The sequence below is a fragment of the Camelus bactrianus genome, chromosome 23 (genome assembly GCF_048773025.1).
Source record: "Camelus bactrianus isolate YW-2024 breed Bactrian camel chromosome 23, ASM4877302v1, whole genome shotgun sequence".
Lineage (NCBI taxonomy): Eukaryota > Metazoa > Chordata > Mammalia > Artiodactyla > Camelidae > Camelus > Camelus bactrianus.
The window spans coordinates 27,441,611-27,463,380 of record NC_133561.1 but is presented as its reverse complement, the minus strand read 5'-3'; the positions used below and the strand labels follow the sequence as shown (position 1 = coordinate 27,463,380).

The following is a 21,770-nucleotide window of genomic DNA, read 5'->3' as shown; positions in this document are numbered from 1 at the left end:
ATATTATATAAACAAATTTATATTGAAAATATGTTGGCTTAATAAATATCTCCCTTATAATTACTTTTATGTATATCTTTGTATTTTTCTCTAACTTTACATAGAAAATTTTTTTGTGACAACAGAAAGTAGAATTTAAGTGAATTCTGCAATACTTTCAAAGTCAAAGTGGATTTCTATTGCTTTTACTTTATAAGACTATAATTTCTTTGCTTTCTTTCCATCTATAGAAATTAAAATGGATTTTATCATTATTATTGAAGCTTGAATTTTGACAAAAGTGGTATTTTTTAAAAGTTTATCTCTTGTAAATATATGTACTCTTCTCTAAATATATAGTAAAGATGACTGCTAAGGCCAGTTGAGTATATATAACAAATAATTATTAATCTTGGACAAACTAAACTTTTTGTATTTTCTGATGAGATATTGCACCTGTATCCTTTCTGGCTTTGCGATGTAGTCTTCAGATACTTCACATAGTGAATCATATAGCTCACAGACACCTTGCTTATATTTTTACTGAGCATTGTTAATGACTATCAAGCTTATTGTCCTATAGAAAACTTCTAGTTTTTAAATTTTTTATTTTATTAGCTTTCAAAGATGGCATATAAGGATCTACTGTTTATTTTAGTTTCTAAGCATACTCTAAAGTTAATTTTAGAATATTTTGTGAAGTATCTTGAATAGAAAGTATTATAATTCCAGTTTTATAATTTATATGTTTATTTTGAGAAAGCTGAAATCAGTTGCTATATTTTAACATATATAAAAGGCTAAAACCATGAAATGTTTTCTCATGTACTCTATATTATTTGATCACATGGCTTTTCCTTATTTTTTATATTGCAGGTTGACATATAAAGAAGCAGTATTACTTGGTGTTTAAGACCTTGGGCTCTGGAGGCAGAATGTCTGGGTTCAAGTCCAGGTTCTAACATTTCCTAGATTTGTGACCTTGGACAAATTTGTTACTCTCTGGGCCTCAGTTTACTGAAGGCTAAGATAATGTATAGTGTTTACCTATCACAAAATTGTTTTGAGCATTACATTTTTAAATGAAAGCAGTTATAACAATGCCTGGCAAATAGGAAACAGTAAGGATCATTATTTAATGTTTTAGGAGCAGGAGTCAGTGTGCCTGTATTCAGATCAAGATTTTATCACTAAATAATAATTTTAAGATCCCGAAAATTCTACTTATTCTTTCTGAGCCTTAGAACCCATATTTGAAAAATTAGGCTGTGGTGAGGATTCAATTAGATGATGCTTGCAATGCTTAAAACAGCCCCTAGCAAATAATAAACACTCTTTAAAATGTTTCATATTGTTAATTTTGTTATTTTTTTATATTGGTTTTATTGTTCACCACATTAAAATTTTACAAATTTGTATTATGAGAAAACAGTACATCAGTGAATTTTGAGTTACTGATGAACTCAAATTAAATTTGATTCAGCGAATTTACTTCTTCAACTATGTAATATTAACCAAAGCTAATTAACTGTGTACTATTAGAGATTTTGAAGGTTCTTAAAAGGTAATATGCATTTTTAAAATAGCACTTACATACCTGCAGTGGATGATCTAGAATGTTTTGAAGAGTAGGTTTATCTACAGATAAATTAATCACAATCTCAGGAAACTTATGTGGAATGACTTTATAAGCAGATTCATAGTATAATCTAGAGTTTAGGAGTAAATTCCATCTTATATTGAATGAAAATCTACTCTGTATTTAGTGAGATCTGAGTTAGTGTAATCATATTTAACTTTTTTGATAGTGTATAGCATTCATGTCTTTGGGTTAATTTCAGTTTGTTACTCTTTTTTTCTTTCTTTAAATGGAGGTACTGGGGATTGAACCCAGGACCTCACACATGCTGGGCATATACTCTACACTGAGCCACAGTCTCCTCCCCACCTTCAGTGTGTATTTCTATTGCAATTTTATGCAATAGGTGGAACTTATCAAATGTTTTTATACTTTGAACTGTTACTGGCCAACTTACGGTGTCAGGTCATTTGAAATAATATTTCAATCCTGCAATAAGGATGAAAAATAAAAATCTGAAGCTTTTTAATATTTTCTAGTGGAAAATCTTTTTTTCTTATCTACAATCATATTAGTATTTAAAAATTTTAAATACATGAAATATTTTCAGTGAATGTAGAAAATGGGCATTTAGTCAGGCAGTGGATAAAAAGAGAGCTGTGTTGTATATTTACCTTAGTAGTGTATTTACCTTAGGATCTTTCGCCTTCTCCTTATGGGGAAAGATTCATTTTTTAATTTGTTCAAATTCACAGTATATATTTATCTAAAAATTTATAAATTTTAAGAGGTTTATCATTAAAGCCTAGTACTTACCATTTGCCAGTTTGGCTTGTATTTAGTCAGTGATGTCTCACATGCAGTAGGATGAGCAAAAAGGAAAACTCCCAAATATTTTATAACTAACCCGACCTTCATCAGAGCACTGTCCTCATAGTTCCTTCTCTATACTAGACGTCCACACTGAAATAGTCTGCTGACATTTCTAATGTAACATGTCATAAACTAAACTCTCTCCTTCTACTGCTGTCTTCACTCCCACGCCCTAAACAACATGCCTTTCCTCCCACTTATTTCATTGTGGTTAATAGTGTTACCATTCACCCATTCACTCAAGCTAGAAGTTTTAGAGTTATCTTCAGCTTCCCTTTATCCTCATCTTCTTCGTCTAATTCATTGGTATATTGTCAATTTTCCCTGAACAGATTCACCCCTCTTCTCTGCCACCACTGCTACTGCCTGGTCTTCATATTTTGCCACCATTCACTCCCTGCTATTTTTCTGGGCTTTTGAATTGCTTTAATCAATGTAGTTCTACAAGTACAAAGTCTTTAGGATGGTAGTCCAGGTTCTTTGGCAGTTTGGACCTTGTTTTCATTTCTAGTCATAGCTCCTCTGGTACATTCTTGATCTTTCCTGAACACATATTCATTCATTTACAGATGTTTATTTAATAATGTCATTGGTGGCATTGTGCTAGGTGCTTTGAGGATACGGAGGTAAAAAAGACAGCCATGACTATTGCCTGTTAGTGTTTGTAGAATGCTGTGCGCACTGTTCCTGTGTCTTTGATCATGTTTTTTCATCTGCCCCTTTACTGTTTAATAGCGTTCCTATTAATCTTTCATACCCTACTCAAGTGTCAGCTCCTTCCCGAAGTGTTTGTAACTGTCCCAGGCAGTATTCCTCCTTTGTGTTCCAGTAATACTTTATATTCTAGACTTCTGTTACACTGCTTGCTATATTATACTTGTTTATAGCTGACCTTTCTCCCTAGGTTATGTTTAAAAGTGGGAGGGAGTGAGATGAAAGAAGAACACAGAAATAAGCATTGAGGCAAAGCATAGAAGAGGCAAGAAGGAAAATGGGAGAAGCAGTATGAGCAGTAGTTGAAAACACAGACTCAGGAGCCAGGGCTTGAATCCTGACTCTTCTTCCACTTATTAGCTGGGCATATGGTTTAATATTTCCATATCTCAATTTATAATGAGGATAATAATAGGGTAAACATGAAGATTAAAAAGGTTAATATATGTAAAGTACTTGTTTGTTGCTGTATGTGAATGGCACAGAATATATGCTATATGGGTTTTTATTAGCAGTAACTAACTTTCTTAAGTGAGATGAGCTGTTTCTCCCTCATTGGGTCTTCTAAGAGATGGGAGATTTTTAAGCTGCATGTTATCTAACCCTGTGTATTCGCTTAAGGTATCACATTGTTTTGTGTTTTGTGTTTGGAGCCTGGGCTAAATAAAAAGGGAGCGCCTGTACATACTTGCTGTTTACAGTGTACAGTGGAGTATAATTACACTGAGCATTTTGCTGCTTCATACCAGGTTCTGTCCTGCTTTGCTCTTCCCAGGTTTTAGAAATGCCAATGATTCCTTTGCTTTTATTTTTACCTCATCTTTCAGGCTTGATACGTACCACTTTTATGTCATATGCCTTAGATTCTTTTGTTAAAATATGTTCTCTTTCCTGACTATTCTCCAGCCTGAGACAGGAAGGGTTGATGTCTGGGCATAACTTCTTGGTTCTAGTAGCAGGATTTGTTCCTCAGCACCAGCCTGATACTCAGACAGCACTCCTGCCCTTCCTACCCTCTTCTCCCCTCACTCTCACTGCCCATCCCTTACAGTATCATTCTCTGCTCCATCCTCTACCACAATATTATTGACCCAGATATAAGTAGACTATAACATAATATCAGTTCTACACGTGGGATGCCTGGCTTTCATAAATAACGAAAAGCTAGGAGATTAAAGCACTCATCATTGACTGGTTGGTGACTTCATTTTAAACAAGTTAGATGCTAATTGTCATGCTCTTCTGATTAAAAACAAAATAATCTGGGAGGAGATGACATTTTAGTTACTGCCTGAGCAGTGGAGGAAGAAAGAGTAGGGGATATTTGAGGCTTAGGATTCATTGTCAACTAATACTTGAATATTATTTGTTAAGGTACTGGGGATACAAACATTTAGTTACTAACTCCAAATGACTGGTGTAGAGACAGATAATGCAAAAGTTGAAAGGAGAGAGATTGCTGAGGATTGGACAAGTTGGAGAGCATTTTGCCTTTTCTCACTCTACCAAATATCCTGGGTTGATTTCATGTATTCTCTTGAGATCAGATTCTCTTGAGAATCTGGTAGTTCATCATCATAAAATTTACATGGAGTTTCTGGAATACACAGTGATCTCCCATCTCTGCACATGCTGTTTCTTCTACCTTGAATAGTGTTAATTTGGCTCATTCTTACTAATTCTTAAACTACAATCATAGGCGCTATAACTTTCAGAAAAGCTTACTTGATCCTTCAACACTAGATACAGTATTTTGATGGTTCTCATGATCCCTCTTCTTCCCCAGTCATAGCCTTTATTGCACTGTGTTTTAACTGCCTTCACCAGACTGTTCAAGGAAGACAGGAAATGTGTATATAATGCCTTGTGTATGGCAGCTGCTCCAAAAATATTTGTTGGTTGAGTGAATGAGTGGGATATGGTAGAGATGACACTGGGTCATTCCAGGCAAGGGGAGGAGGGCCAACAAAAACAAGGCATGCGGTAATGTGCATGGTTGATTCTGAGTCAGTGAGTGGAACCATTTGACTAGAGTGTAATATTGAAAAGAGAGGCTGGAGCTTTTCAATGCCAGGTTAAGAAGTTCAGTTTGTTTAGTGAGAAAAAGGCCATTGAAGCTGTTAGAGATAAGAGTAATAATAAACGTTCTTACAAATTTGATGAATGTACCCGTGCTCGAGAAGTAATTTTTTCTAATTCTTGTTTTGAAAATTTTGTAATACTCTTCAATGGACTGAATATATGATAACTGCCTATTTTGTAGACTCTTGTCTTTTAAGATTGTTCCAACATAATTTGTAGGGAAACTTTTAGATTTCAATAAATACTGTTGAATAAATTAAACAACTCATTAAACTGTGCAGTGTTTGTCTTATAAACTAAACTATTGTGCACTGTGAAAAATTTAAAATATAATTCAAAGAAGGCAGTAATCTAACATGTATAGGGTTTCCTTCTTATCTGTAACTTAAAGAAGAATAAATGCTTACAACTGTGACTTTTTTTCCCCTCTAGTATCTCCAGAGGCAGTCGGATTTTTGTCAGCTGTTGGGGTGTTTATTATCTTGATGCTGCTCCTTTTTCTCTATATTAATAAGAAGTTCTGTTTTGAAAATGTTGGCGGGTTTCCAGATCTTGGTTCAGGATACAGTACAAGGAAGAATTCACAAGATAAAAATTGTAAGTATCATATCGCTGCTTTCTTGTTTGGTCTTTCTATACTTCTATTACTTTATTTAAAATACATGTAGACTTAGTAAAAAGGTTGATTTTGACATATAGGAAACTAACTTGGAGCCACTATTCTGAGAGTTAAAAGATCTATTAAGTAAATTATGTTGTTATCTTTTTATTGCCCACAAGTTGCTATTATACTGCATAAAAATGAATTGTATACTATCACAGAATGACAGTTTTATTTTTCACGTATAAGGTGCTTTTGAGCCTGTAATATGAGCAGATATGCTTTAAAGAAGGACATATCTTGTTACTTTTTATAGCTTAAGTCCATTGTCCAAATAGTCCCCTAGAGGGTTTTTTCCCCATGTCCCTAGAAGGCTTTTGAAAAATATTCATCCTTTTTCATTACTTGCTGTTGAATTCTCAGTTCATGGATAATTTTATTGTTTGGAGCAGTTGGTTTTCCCTAGTGACTTAGTGTCTAAAGTCTGATTATAAACATTAGTGTTCCTCTTCCTTCCTTGGCACCGTAGGCATATTATATTACATAATATTACTAGATACTAGGAAAGATGAGGGCTATGATATTGTTAAATTTTCCTTGGAGTTATTTTTTAAAATTACTGTAAGAATTCTTTATTTGCTATTTCCAAAGACTGGCTTATGTAAATGACAATGGGTGCAAGTTGAAAATTGTAAAAGCAAGGCATTAATTTAGAAGAATTTTAAGGAACAATAGGAAAGAAACCTTGCTTTTCTTGTCCATGTACTTAGTCGGAGAGATGCTTTTCTCTTACTTCCAGTATCTTAAAAGGTGATAGCTTCATAGTTTGTAAAAGTCATTGCTTATTGAATTATGTCATCTAGCTTCTGCATTAGGAAAGTATAGTACTTTATGTGGTTTGGGTTTGATCAAGTTTAATGTTTCTCATACTTCACATCAGTCCTATTTTTTTGTCACTTGTATAGAATGAACTGGTCAAAGATACCTCTTGTAGCAGACACCCCTACTTCTCTGGGCCAGCGTTTCTGGGTTTTTTTGGTCTTACCCTTTTACACTCTTACAAATTATCAAGGATCCTAGAGAGCTTTTTGTTCATGTGAGTTGTGGCTACGGACATGTACCAAATTAGAAGTTAAAGGCTGAGAAAATTAAAATTTTTTTTATCAATTTATTTTTTTAAAATCAACAGTAAGCTTATGAATGTTAATATAAATGTATTACTTTTTTAAACAACTATGTATTTTCTAAAACCAAAAACAAACGTTTGACGAGATGAGTGACATTCTTTTACATTGCAAATCTCTTTAATGACTGGGATAGAAAAAAGAAACAACTGGATTCTCACATCTGCTTCTGCATTCCATCTGTCATACGGCCCCTGCAAAAGCCCCAGTGCTCATTTGTGAACGAATAAAAGTGAAAAGTTAAATATCCTGTTACTCTTATTGTAAAAATAATTCTGACCTTGAGGATCCATGGGAAAGGTCTCGGGGACCTTATTAATTTTTCTGAGACTGTTTTTCATTCACTTATTAAATAAGAATAATAATACTTACCTCCGAGCATTATTGTAAGATAAGATAAAGCTTGTAAATCGCAATTCCTTACACATCAGCAGGTGTTCACCCTCTCCTCTCCCCTGTTCTGACTTGTATGCAAAATTGCTTAGATATTTTTTAATTTGAAATGATATTGGTACTTTGTTAATAAGATAGAGTAGTTCCCATACATAGACTATTAATAAATAAACTAAAAAGTACATAATAAAATCCTTTTTATACTTCTTCTTGCAGGTATAGAATAAAAACCCAATAGTATTTGAGGGAAAAATACTGTCTTGCTGCTGTTACGATAGCTGTGCAGTGGAAAAAAATGTCGTTAAACATTTAAACCAAGTGGTTTGATTTTTTTTTTTTTTGGAAGTCTTTACTTCAGCATATTTCTTCCGTTGCATAAGCATTTACAGAAAGATTAAAAGCCACAATATGAAATATTAATATTGAGCTAATGAGTAACAACATTCATGTAAATGTTAAATCCAGACTCCAAAGTGGTTGATATTTTGAGAAGAGAAAATTCCATTATTGCACTTTTTAGGAACAAGGAGTTAGAAAATGGCATTTTTCAGAAATTTTCAGCAGAATCTGCCTTCAGTGTCCTCTCTGGTGGACACAATCAGTAATGCTGTGGAAGATTTGACTGCTGCTGTGGGGGAAGTCAGCTGTGCTCTCACGGACTCAGTCGCTGAGCAGGTGACGAGTATGATGAGTGGCTTTCGCCCAGAGGAGGAAGCCTCTGCGGCAGCAGAAGCTGTAGATATTTCTAAACAAGAAAATGCCACATTACCAGAAGTGCCCCAAAACATTAATTGTCAGAAAACAAAATCCAATTTACAGCACAGAGCATATCAAATAAATTGTTATGATACTTCAGTTTCACAAAAGCATGATCAAGGAATGAATGAAGAAGGACTATTTAAACATATTAACACTAGACAACAGACTCTATCAGAAAATCAAGAAACCAATAGTGCTGGTAATTCTTCTTTGAAAGGCCACGTGAGTGATGGTGGGATATCAGTTATCAAACCAAATGCAAGGGCTGGATCTGCTTGTCAAGACCTTGAAAGTACTGACAGAAAAAATGGATTAGGAATTTCCAACGATGGTAAGCATGACTTAAAGGAGGTAAGGTATCAAGAAATAAAAGAAAATTATTTAAAGAAAGCCGAAAAACATACTAAGACTAAAGGATCTAAAGGGAATGAGTGTTCTTCAAAAGATATTTTAGAAAGCGATAGACATAAGATGCAGAAACCCACGAAGAAAGAAGACACGCATCCTGCGCCATCAACTAATTCTAAAGATAAGGTACATGGAAAAATCAAAGAACAAATAAATCCAACACAATACTACAAAGTGAAAGGAGACATACAAACAAAGAAAAGTGAAGCCATTTCTGCCAAGGAAGGAACAGCAAAGAATAAAGATGAAAAATATTCTAAGATAATACCAGAAAAAGGTGAGGTCTCCTAGTGTAAGTTTGAGTGATAAAACTGTCTCTTGATTTTTTTAATTAGGAAAATATCATCTAAATTTCTGAATTTTTCTGTACTTGTCTCTATATCTAATTTAAGACTTTCTGGATCCTGTTACTAGGAAGCATTTGAATTTTATTTTATTTTTTTAAAGCAGATTGTTATCTTTATTTTCTTTATTCTTTTATTCTCCAATCTGGTAATAGATTATTTTATTTATTTATTTATTTATTTATTTATTTATTTATTTATTTATTTATTTATTTATTTATTTAAAAGTGAAAGCAAGTTTTTTTAGGGACATACACACCCCATAGACAGAGTGCAGGCCATCTCAGAAGGCAGAGCATTCCCGGAAGACGGGGTACTCTCAGAAAGCAAGAGTGTTGCTGGGGTGTGGGGATGTTTTGGTGGTTATTTTTTTAATAATTGAATTTAAAGATTTTATATTTTTGTAACCACCCTTAAGTCCTTTATACAGTGTTGCTCTTCACAATCTGTCCTAATAAGAACCTATTGAATGTTTTATGTTTTTCCTTGAGAGCAATAGATTTTTGTTTTATTGAATAACATGAATATGTGTCTATTCATTTAATCTTACATTAAGAGTTTTATATGATGGTTGTGTTTCCAGTGTGTATACCTGAACAATCTATTATTATTCATGAGTTCTCTGCGTAGAATTGAGATTCCAGCTAAGCAGTTACAGTTTTCAACATTTGTGACAATTTTCAAAACAGTTAGCCAACAGTTACTTGGTTTTGGTTGCAAAATTGCTTCATATTGCCAGTAATTTCTCCTGGTTGTTCTTTAGTCTTTTCCACTTATTACTGATCTGATCACCAGAAGTGCACTGGATTTTACTTGTAAAGGATATATCTGGAATTCTTGTGTTTGTTTACGTTCTCATAAAATGACAGAAAACTGAGTAGCAGTAGAAATGAAGACATTTTCAGTTCTGCTACATGACTTCATGCATAATGGGATCTGCTATTTATCAATTGTATGAATGATTTTTAACTGATGTAGTAGAGGCTTATCCAGGATGGATGAGCTAATTAAAAGAGGTTTTAGGAAATACACCCGTTTTGAAGTTGATTCTTCTAGCAGTTTTTTAAATATCAGATTCAGTGGGCTTTGGTAGGTAGCTTTGGTTTAGTTTTGATAACCTTATTACTTGAAGTAGTAAAAATTAATAGAGAAATAAAACTAAGTGGAATTGTTTACATATTATTTTATTCATTAAATAACAGAATGGACACTAGTAATAGATACTTCATAGGTAGCAGTACAGAATTTTAAATTTTGTTTTCATTTGTTTTCATTAAGAAGTGTGCTAGTACCTAAAGAAACCAAATGTCTCTCAAATGTTCTAGATTATAGTCAGTACTAAACTTAAACATGTTATATTCTAAAAATTGTTTTGAAAATCATTTGACCCATGTGGATTATCCCTTCAGATAGCTGAACCGCAATATTACTAGTTCCATGTTCTAGGTTCTGACAGAGCTTATAACCTATAAGAGGAGGAGGAGGAGTTTCCTTCTATATCTGAATTCAGGACTACTTTAGGTAATATTTTATAATAGTTGAAGTATGACTATAGAATTTCTAGTTACCCTCCTCGGAGCTCCCCTGCTGTCTTAAGACCACCACCATGGTATACCACAGAGTGCTAAAAGTTGGGAGTCAGTGTGCGTAGGTTCTAGAGCAGACATGCCATTATCTCGTCACCGCCCAGTAAAACTTTCTGCAATGATGGGAAAGCTCTGCATATCTGTATCACTCCATATAGTAACCACTAGCCACATGTAGCTGTTGAACACTTGAAATGTGGCTAGTGGCACTGGGGAACTGGATTTTTAATTTTATTTCTAATTAATTGAAATAACTGCATGTGACTGGTGACTACTGTTTTGGATAGTGCAGAATATGACATTAGTCATAGTTTTACCCTTTGTTGGCGTTATTTTACAGAATTAAAAAGTGGAACTTAGACTAGTGATTACCAAACTTCCTTAACTTCTAACTCTAAACATTCCATTTTTATCCTGTATTTTAAAGTTGTTTATTCTGTGTCTCCTCACCTGAATTTCAAATCTTGTTTCTTCTAGCGTGGATGATGTTAATGGAATATTATGAGAGAAATATCTAGACTGAACTAATAAATTCTAACTGCTGTGGTCTCTTCATCTTTCTATAGTTGTTTTATAATTCTGAGAAGGTTGCATCTTGGTTTAAATGAATCTCAACATGATGCAGTTTCAAATTTTTTACATTTTAAAAAAACGGTGATAACTAGTGCTTCTTAAAGTAATATTAAGTCAATTAATTCACCATATGAAAAATTTATTTGAAATTTGGATATATTTATTTGAAATTTGGATATATATTTGGACATTAGAACTCAGTGTATGTAGAAGATATATGTCCACTCTCGTATGTTTTTATATCTCAAGTAAGTTTACCTTCCACAGATAGTAAGTGTTAAGTTTGGTGCATATGCTTCCAGACATTTTTATATGTATGTATAAATATATACTGCATGGATGTATGTATACATGTTGCATGGAGGCATGTGTATGCATATATACATTTTTAATGGGAATATAACTTCTGTTTTATAACTTTCTCTTTTCTCTTAACATGATGTGATAATTATTCTTTCCCTGTGAATTCTTGTAAGTCCACCTCCTCATTTTTAATGACTGCATAGTGTATCATTGCATAGATATATCATAATTTACTTAAGTTAGGCCCAGTGATAGACTTTCAGGTTTTATTTTATTTTTGTTTTCTTTTGCTATTAAACACAGTGTAGTAAATTGCCTCAAATACATATCATTGGTCACCTGTTAATTATTTTCTTAGGCTGAATTCTTAGAAATGAAATTGGTAAATTCCTAGAAATGGGTCAAAGACTATGCAGATTTAAAAGTTTGATATGTATTACCAGCTCTAGAAAAGTTTTACCACTTATAATTCCATCAATAGTATATGTCTGTCCATTTTTTTGTTCTACTTCTAGCATTAAGCATCATCAGTTAAAAAAATTTTGGCTAAGACAATAGCCAGAAATGTTTCTTGTAACATGAATTATTTGAATCAGATCCATGTATGTTGGCAAGAGTTTTGACTTTCTTTGTGTGCTACTGATGCTTTAAAAAAATTGTGTAAGAGGGCAAGCCCTATTATTCATTTTATCTGCACCACGGTTGGAAAATCCCTGTGACTAACATTATATAATTAAATATATGAATCAGTTTTTTTGTATTAAGATATAAAAATCTAAAGCTTGGGTTTCTTAAATGAAAAAATTATATTTTTCTAAAGCTGAAAATTCAGATTATATGTTTGTGTGATTTCTGTGTATGAATGTATATGACTATTACATATATAAGCATTTTCTGTGTATGAGTATATATGACATATTACACATATAAGCATATAACGTGTATGTAAAACTATAGCAAGTTCATCATATTTTATTGCGTTAAATTTTGATCTGCTCTCGTCATTCTGAATAGATAATTCCTACATGGACAAAGATGAGCATGGTTCATCCTCTGAAAGTGAAGATGAAGCACTGGGTAAATATCATGAGGCCTTATCGAGAACACACAATTCCAGACTACCAATGGCAGATTCTAGACAAAAGAACTATACTTGGGAAACAAGACAAAAATACAGTCCTCTATCTGCAGAGTATGATGGATACAGTAGTGAAGCATCAATAGATGAAGGTAAGATAGGTTAATTATTTTATTTTTTTAGATGTTACACTATAATATTTGATTATTGCTCAAATTTCTAGACATCTGTGGTTGCAAAATAAATAAGGGATAGCACATACAATAGAGTCTCATTTCTGGGAATATAACTTATTCAAAATCAAATTTTGGGGCTCAAGCCAAAAACCAAAACTAAAACCAAAACACCCAAAAGCAAAACACCAAGTAATTTAAATACAGTAATAATTCTAGCTCTCTTCACAATGAACATATGCCTAGCAATCATGAGATGGAAAATGTAAATCTGCTGTTGTCTCAGAAGGAATCAGTTCCTAAATACCTGTTACAGGAACTGATACAGTGTAAGAGTCTCACAGTGTTGAATATGATTCCAGTGTGTAAATGAACGCTTTTTCATTCAGTTTGGCCCCGAACATGAGCCAAAGACTTCATGTGGCATGCAGCAGAAGAAAAAGTGATCTGTTCCATATAGGAGGAAAAGCTGTCTGAGATAGATTTATTGAGAGTTGGAGTACTGTTTTATTTAGATCAGTGTATTTAAGAAAGATTTAACTGTTGTAATAGATGAATCGGAGGCTTTAAGGGAAACTTAAGGAATTTTTCAAGGGTTATTTTGTCTCTAACTGATTTTTGCCTCATGTGCTGACATTGACATTAGAACTCAGTGTATGTAGAAGATATATGTCCACTCATATGTTTTTATATCTTTAAAATAGAACTGAAAAAGGTTTTGCCATTATTTAAAGCATGTTTATTTCCACCTTTAAGTAAGTTGTTCGAGTGCTTGATATAGTGTATGACTGCTCCTAGTCATTATTATATTTATGCCCAGATATGAAGAAAAGAGCAATCAATATATCCTATATAGCACTTTTAATATTGTATCAAACCCAAACTAACCTTAACTGTGGTTTGTGTTTTGGGGCCTGTTACCATCGATGACTTTACCCCAGCACATACAGTTGTCAAAGTTGCTAAATCATCTATTTTTGTATTTGGCTTAATGCTAACAAGGGTCTGAGGTACCTCCCTTTTATTTCTGCTAGTACACAAGTGCAGTGAGAAATGAATCAAATAAAGAAGGCTCATTATGAGATGGTGGGGAAGAAATAAAAAATATTAGACATGGATTCTGCCCTCAAAAATACCTTTATTAGTACTAGAGAAAATAAGATGTGCTTACAAAGATAACTAAATAACACAAAAGCAATAAAGCCAGTCTCCAACTTATGTATAACTTGACCCGTGAATAGTAGAGCAGGAGAATGGGTTTGGAAACCTGATCCTTGTTCACATTCTGGCTTTAGGACTTAACATATTAGCTGTGACACCTTGGGCAGTGTAGTTAATTGTTTTTAGTTTTATTTTTTGTTTTAATTGTCTCTGAATGTGACTAACACCTTGCTAATAGGGTTGTCATGAACGTTGAATAATACATGTGGCAGTTTATAGCATGGTGTCTGGCACCTAATAGCAGTCCTCGTAGTGACATGGTAGTCGTGGACGAGGGTGGTGGAAGCAGCGAGGGCGATGATAGTGTGCAGTCACGAGCAAGCCGGAGTGTGCAGTCCGTTGCCCTGGACACTTCCCTTTTTGCAACTTCAGTTTAGGGTTTTGTTTTTCCCTACTCACTCCTGCCTCACCCCCTACATTTCTCTGCTGGCTTGATTGCTTCCTCCCTGTAGTCCTGTTATCCTGGTGTGGCTCTGCAGTCTGCGGGAAAAGCGGTGAAGAGAGAAGTATAAGCTCAGTGGCCCTTCTGTCCCTGCCCTCCACTCGGGACCTGGTGCAAGTGTCCGGAATCACCCTCTCATTTCATTTTTCCTGTATGTTTAGGACTCACTCGTACTTTTCTACCATTTCTACTCTAAATTATTTGATAAAACATTCAGGGTAGATTGATTTTAGGTGTTCTAAAGTTAGATTTATTTATTTCATAAACAATTGTTGAAAGTTTTTATGTGCCATACTAGATCCTGTGCACGTAAAGATGGATAAAAATAAGCTTGTTTTTGTAGCACAGGGAAATATGTACAAGATCTTATGGTGGCTCACAGAGAAAGGAATGTAACAATGAATATATATATGTTCATATATAACTGAAAAATTGTGCTCTACACTGGAATTTGACACAACATTGTAAAATGATTATAAATCAATAAAAAATGTTAAAAAAAAAAAAAAACAAGCTTGTTTTAAGGAGCCCCCAAACTGGAGGAGGAAGACCAGTGAGTACATGTGTAATATCGTATATGTGGAAAGAGGTCTGTTAGCTACATGAACAAAGTAATGTGGAAATGCAGAGGAGGAGGTGACTGAGACTTTGTTTGGGAGCTGGGGAAATGGAGCAGTCTCATGCAGTCTTCCCAGGATAGGTGAACTAGACCTGAGTGAGAACAGTTTCACCAACATGGAGTGGTGATTGCATGAAAGCAGAGAAGAGTGTGTCTCAGTGTCCTTAACCTAGGATCTGTGTTTGGAGAAAGAGCAGGTAATACGATTGACTGCCATGCTTAGGAATTTGGATATTGTCTTATAGGAAATGTAGAGTCCTAGAAGGTTTTTAAGCTGGACAGTGACACTTTTAGATCAATGTATTTAAGAAAGATTTAACTATTGTAATAGAAGATGAATCAGAGGTGGGAGCTACTGGAGGCCAAAGGACCAGTTAGATAAACAGTGATGGAGTCCTCATTAGCAATGTTAATTTAGGGACAAAGAATTTGTAAATTGAGGGATGGATGGTCTCAGTATATCTTGGTGAATGACTGAATGTGTGGAATGAATAAGGAATTCAAGTTGTTTAATTAGCTTAGAGAGCATAAGGACAGTAAGTTTATGGAAGGAGATAATTTAGTGTCAGTCATGCTGAATTTGAGGAGTCTGTGGAATATCCAGTTAGAGATGGATATCCTTATTGTTAAAATGGTGTCATTGGGATTTAGGATGGGGAGATGACCAAGTGACAATGTAAGATAGCAAGAGACTAAGAAAATGGTTTTTTGTACCATAGGTTATTCCTAATTGAAAGATCAGAGATTGCTATAAGTCCAAAATAGATTCAATGGAGTAGGGGAAGAACAGGAAAATTTGATTAGAGAGGGAGATTTCAGAGTTCCAGATCCTAGAGAAAAGCAATTTCAAGTTATAGTAAGTTCTGAACATAACCCCGAGACAGAGATGCAGAAGTACGTATAAAGTGCTAAAAGGTTTTAAGGAATGGAGTGAAATACCATCCATTGGGGAAGATATGAAAGAGCCTCCATGAAAATGGCAGTTGGGCTCAGTTTTGAAGAATAGATAGAAAGTTGGTGAAAAGAATGAGAATAGGTATTTTAGATAGAGGGAACTTCATAAACGCCAAAGTACGAAGTGCTCAAATGTAGGGATTGTTTCAGGAACACCTCTTGGCTCTAACATAGGGGTGTGTGTGTGTATGAAAATGTATGTATATATGTATATGTACATATGTTTATTATGTGTGTGTGTGTGTGTGTGTGTGTGTGTGTGTGTGTGTGTGTGTGTGTGTAAAGTAAAATGGAGAGATGAGGTCTAAAAACCTGGAGTGCCTCCTTGAATAGAAGTTTGTTAGCCAGCGAAAGCTCACTCAGAGTTTTTCATCAAGGTACCATGGCCCGGGATATGCTTCAGAAAGAATAATTTAGCAACAGGAAGGCTATAAGAAAAGATACCAGTTAAGGAGGTCTTTGGAGTCATCTATGTGGGAAATGGTAAAAATCTGAGTTACAGTAGTGGCAGTAGGAATGCAGGAGGATAGAAGAGACATCACAGAGGTACAACTTACTGGATTGAGGAACTGAATGTATTTGGAATATTAGAAAGACGTAAGGAAGTATCAAAGATGACACTGGCCTCCAGCAAGTATGACTAGGAGAATGATGAGATCATTACTAGAAATAAGACATCCAGAGAGGGATCTATTTTTTCTCTTGGAAGGTGAGGGGGTGGAGAGATAAAGGTGGTTTTATATATACGATAAGGCAGGATATTTAAGCAGTTGGAAATGGCTATGGATCTTGAAATCACGAATGGAGTTTGAGAGAGGGTTTTTCAGATCTCATATGCTTAGAGACTAGAAACTAAGGGGACAGATTAAATTGATGAGGGGGGAATGTAAGGAGAGAAAAGATAAGAGAATCATTTCCTTTCATTAACAGAAAATTAGGGTGTCACTTAAACAGGGAAGAGAAAGTAAGGGCAATAAAGTGGAGAAACAGAAAAATGTTGTATTTCATCAGTCATGGAGGGAAAGTTTTGAATGCCTCATTGTGGAGAGATTGGGGAAGATGAGAATTCAAACGAGCCCCTTTGTCCAGTAGAAGTTGATCAATAACTGTCAGTTTCAGCTTTAGCAGTGAGAACAGTAAGTTAGGTTGAAGGTAGTTAGGAGAGAGTAAGTGGAAGGAAGTGTGCATTTGCTCCCTGTGCTTTCTCACCACTTACTCTCTTTATCAGCTTCCAGAGTCAAGAAAGAGAGGTAGTTGAAGGGGTTCACTTTCTCCCTCCACCCCAACAGTAGTAACCCTCCGCTGGTGTATATTCGGGAATGAGGGAGATTTGCTTCTAATACACATTTGAGTCTCTGCCAGATGGTTGTGCCTCTGCACAGTTGACTCAGGAGAAATACTGCTCCCTTCATAGCTAGTCACTGAAGAGGACTACTGAGTACAGTTCTCTTGTAGAATTTGGTTCATTTTCCAGAGGTACGAGTAAAGGGAACAGTACAATAGGTCCCTTTACTGCTCTGGCCCTTTATTTTGCTTACTATTCTACAGGTTTATAAAGATCAGACTTGGCAAATGTGATTTGAGGTAACTAAAGGGAATTAGAAGGTGGGAGGAAAATATTTTTAAATGTACGTTTTTTACGTGGCACACTGTTACCTCATTAGAGCTCATAAGGAACCATTAGCCCATTTTTCAACACTCTGAATAATTCTAGTAGAGGATCTTTGGAACAGCCAGTACTGGAAACATCTGCGAGAGCAGAGGGTTATGGAGGGCCTGGGTAGGGATTAGGAGAGACCAGTGCAGGAGGGCTTTCTGACCAGGTTGTAAGAACTACCATTCATTGAGCTCCTACTATGTGCCTGACTCTGTCAGTCTCTGTACACATTGTGGTAGATAAGATTATTTCCGTTTTACAGGAGTGAGAATAGATTTTAGATCGAATAAGTAACTTGTAACCTAAGGTCACACAGTAAGTTATAAAGGCTGTACTTGTCAATGTCAAGTCCACTGCAAAATGAATGTTATTTAGCTTCTGTTAGGCCATCACTGCTGCTGTAGTATCCTCCCTAAGTCTGTTTCATTTATACTTAACCCCTTCAATTGGGTCCTTTAGAATAGTTTAAATATTATAAACCTGAAATACAGATGCTCTAGAAGAAGTAAGAAAATGTGCTGGCGTGTGTTTGTTGATCATGTTTTCTCCTCTAGGTGGCCGTGTTCATCTTCCAGTTTTGGGAATACAAAAGGGGATCATATCTATAAGACATTTTTCTAGGAAAAATAAACATTAAAATAACTTATTAAATTTCCTTTTAACAATTTTAATTTTTTTACTATGTTCTTAAAATGAAGTGAATTTTTTGATAATCCTCTCATTTTAAAAAGATTTAAGAGTTAAATAGTAGGTTGTAGTATCTTGTTTAAGCTAATAAGCTACACCAACCTCTGAAATTCCATTCATGCTATTTTGTACTTTCCATTTTTATATTAGATAGAAGACACCTATTAAAGCCTATTAGATTTTATATAAAGAACAAACTTAGTGTAAAATTACTAGAATGTTTTTCTGTTACTTACAGTTTTTCATTCTTAGTTCACCACAGAGATTACCAAGCTATATTTATATATTGTGGCATAGGTATATTATTAAAATCATATGATTTTTTTAGGTGAGTTAATTTTAAATGCTGTTACAAAATAATTTCCAGCATCACTTATGTCTTAAGGTATATGTAGCCCATATAGGTATACACCCACACTTGCCATTCTCTTTCTTATGACTAACTACTTCACAAGCTACATGCTGTTAATTTTGATGTTATCTTAAAATTAGGGGCATTAAAACATTTCTTTACTCCTTTTATTTAAATGTTACTTTTAAAATAATTTAACACTCCAGAGTAATAAATCCTTTATGTTTATATTTTAAGTGCATTTTAACTGCTTTATAAAGACTATTCTGTTGATTTTTACAAATTCTATGTGAAGAGGGTAAGTACAAAAAAATAGTGTCTGTATTTTCCAGAAGCCATTGACACAAAAATTTTTAGTGTCTTAAAACAGTTAAAGTTCTATGTATTACATGGTTTATTTAGATTTTTGGTAAGTTTTTTCTTTGACTAAAACTTTTTGCTCATGAATGTTTCTCCTCTGAAGAATTCTTTCGTGTATGAGTCTGTGTATGTGAGTCTGTGTGTGTGTATGTGTGTGTTTAAATATGACCAATGTGAAGAAAAATTCATCTTGAAGGTTTTTCTTGCATCTTTGTGTTTCGGAGTTCTTTTTATGTGATGAGATCAGTTATTCCCAGGAGTGTAGAATTCGTTTATAGTGCTACTTTTGCAGGCCACCTCTGACCTACCTATAAGATAAGATGCCTTTGTGCAATTTAAAGGGACAGCCTGCTGGGTGGATTAATTAGAAAATGGCACCATCTTTCAGCAGACACTACATTGTGAGAATACAGTTCAGTGAGCAGATACCACGTATCTAAGAAGGAAAAGGCATCCCTTCCTCCATGTGTAATATTTAGCAGACCCAATGGACACTGTATTTAAGCAACCCCTTCAGCCAGGTTCTTTTTGCAGTGCACAGACTACACAACCATACACAGTGGTCCTAAGCACCTGTTTTTGTATACTTCCGATCTTAAGCTGGTAGGATTTCTCTGTTTTCTGTAGTGAATCTATATAGGTCCCTCACAATTTTTTTGTTTGTTTGAGATACTTGTCTAGTAGTGGAATGATAGAAGTTAAATCACAGATATTAAAGATGCCCTTAACTGGTTGATTACAAAACCAACACCCAGAGACAGGGAACTTTATTAAGATCATACAGTTCATTAGTGGCAAAACTGAGGCTCTAAGTGTGTGTACCCAGAGAACAGATAAGTTTTTTTTAAAAAAGAACTGTTCAGCAACCATGTGAGAAAATAAGGAGAGATACACTGTAAATTGAATATGGGCTCTGTCCATTACTAGGGGTTCAAGCATTTCTGAAAGTGAAGGAATAATGTTGACAGCAATTTTTCATAATAACCCCTTCAGTTGGGCCTTTTAGAACAATCTGTCCTCCACAGAAGCAGCCCAAGACCCTGGTGGCCACATAATCACCTTGATTCCTGCAGCCACAATACCCTGGCTCCCAGCACCAGCCTAATTCTAGGTCTGGGATGAACATGATGAAGAAAGGGATACAACCTTGGGTTGCTTCTGGGCAGAACGATTGTGCATGGGTGGCACTTAGGTTCAGTGTGACTACTCAGGCCTCACTTGCTTCAGCACTCACCTCCTTTAGGACAAAGCACACATTTAAGGGCAATGGAGCCTGACCAAACCCAACTCTCAGGGCTTCTACTTTGAGAACTAGGGAGCAGACCCTGTCCCCCACAGGGCTGTGACAGTCACAGAGCAAAGAGGAGGACCTGTACAACATCCAGTGAAGGCTCTAATCACCATTCCAGTCATACCCCATATCAAGGGTATAACAACTGAACACTCTGAGGAAAGACATGCTGACATCCATACCAGAAAAAGCCCTCACACCAAAAATACTGGACTCACATGGTCTACATAGGGATGCTCCTGCATAATAACAGCCTTTCAAGACCACAGTAGATAACTGGTTTACCTAAATTCATAGTGACAGAAAAATTTAAGTAAAATGAAAAAGCAGAGGAACTACTCCTAATTAAAAGAACAAGATAAATCTTCTGAAAGAACAAATAATAAAACAAGCCTCTTTAGTTTCTTAGACCCCAGGTTCAAAAAGGAGGTAATGGAAATAAAGGAATTAAGAAAGATTATCGATAGAAATTCCGATCACTGTAACAAGGAACTAGAAACTATAAAGAGGAATCAATCAAAATTAGACAGCTCAATCGCTGAGACTAAAATTCAATCTAGAAGCTATGAGTAGCAGACTAAATAATGCAGAAGAATGAACAAGTGATATGGAAGACAGAATAATGGAAATCACCCAATCAGAACAGCAGACCAAAAGACAAATGAAAAAAAAACATGAAAACAACATATGAGATCTATGGGATAACATAAAATGTGCCAACCTATGCATAATAGGGGTTCCAGAAAGAGAAGAGAAAGAAGGGGATTGAAAAGTATATTTGAAGAAATTTTGTTTGAAAACTTTGTTTCCAGCCTAAAGAATATAGAACATAGTTTTGGAAGCCCTGGCCACAGCAATCAGAGAAGAAAAGGAAATAAAAGGGATCCAAATTGGAAAAGAAGTAAAGCTGCCACTGTTTGCAGGTGACTAGATACTACACATAGAAAATCCCAAAGAAATATGCTACGAGTAAACCACTAGAGCTCATCAGTGAATTCTGTAAAGTCACAGAATACAAAATTAATATACAGAGGGTTCCAAACAAGTTGCCAAGCTGACTCACACCAAGACATACCATAATTAAAATGACAAATGTTAGAGGATTCTAAGGGCACCAAGAAAAAAAGTAAGTTACAGGGGAATCCCCCATAAGGCTATCAGCTGATTTCTTTGCAGAAACTTTGTAGGCCAGAAAGGAATGGCATGATATATTCAAATTCCTGAAGGGGAAAACTTGCAAGCTAGGATACTCTGTGCAGCAAGATTATCATGTGTATAATGGAAGGAGAGATAATTTCTCAGACAATAAAAAACCCAAAGAGTACAGCAATACTAAACTTAGCTTAAAAGAATTATTAAGAGCAAATAGAAGCAAGACTTTATGGGAAAGTGAAAAATCACAGTAGGAAAGACAAATATATACTAAGGATTGACAATCACTTACATAAGCCAATACATAGATTAAAAACAGTAAAAAAAAATCTGTAAAAGCTTTATAATAACAATGAACAGCAAAAGTAAACATGAGGATGTGAAATAGAACATAAAAAATCTCAAA

At 34.9% G+C, this 21,770-nt stretch overlaps 1 protein-coding gene across 1 annotated transcript in view; it reads left to right on the top strand.

The window, feature by feature from the left end:
• The window catches only part of SYT14 (synaptotagmin 14), a 151,493-nt gene that overhangs the window by 27,214 nt on the left and 102,509 nt on the right, over positions 1-21,770 (top strand). The window contains exons 3-4 of the mRNA XM_074351889.1: positions 5,660-5,824; positions 12,393-12,608. Of these exons, the coding sequence (XP_074207990.1) occupies positions 5,660-5,824; positions 12,393-12,608 (381 nt within the window). The remainder of the gene's footprint in view (positions 1-5,659; positions 5,825-12,392; positions 12,609-21,770) is intronic.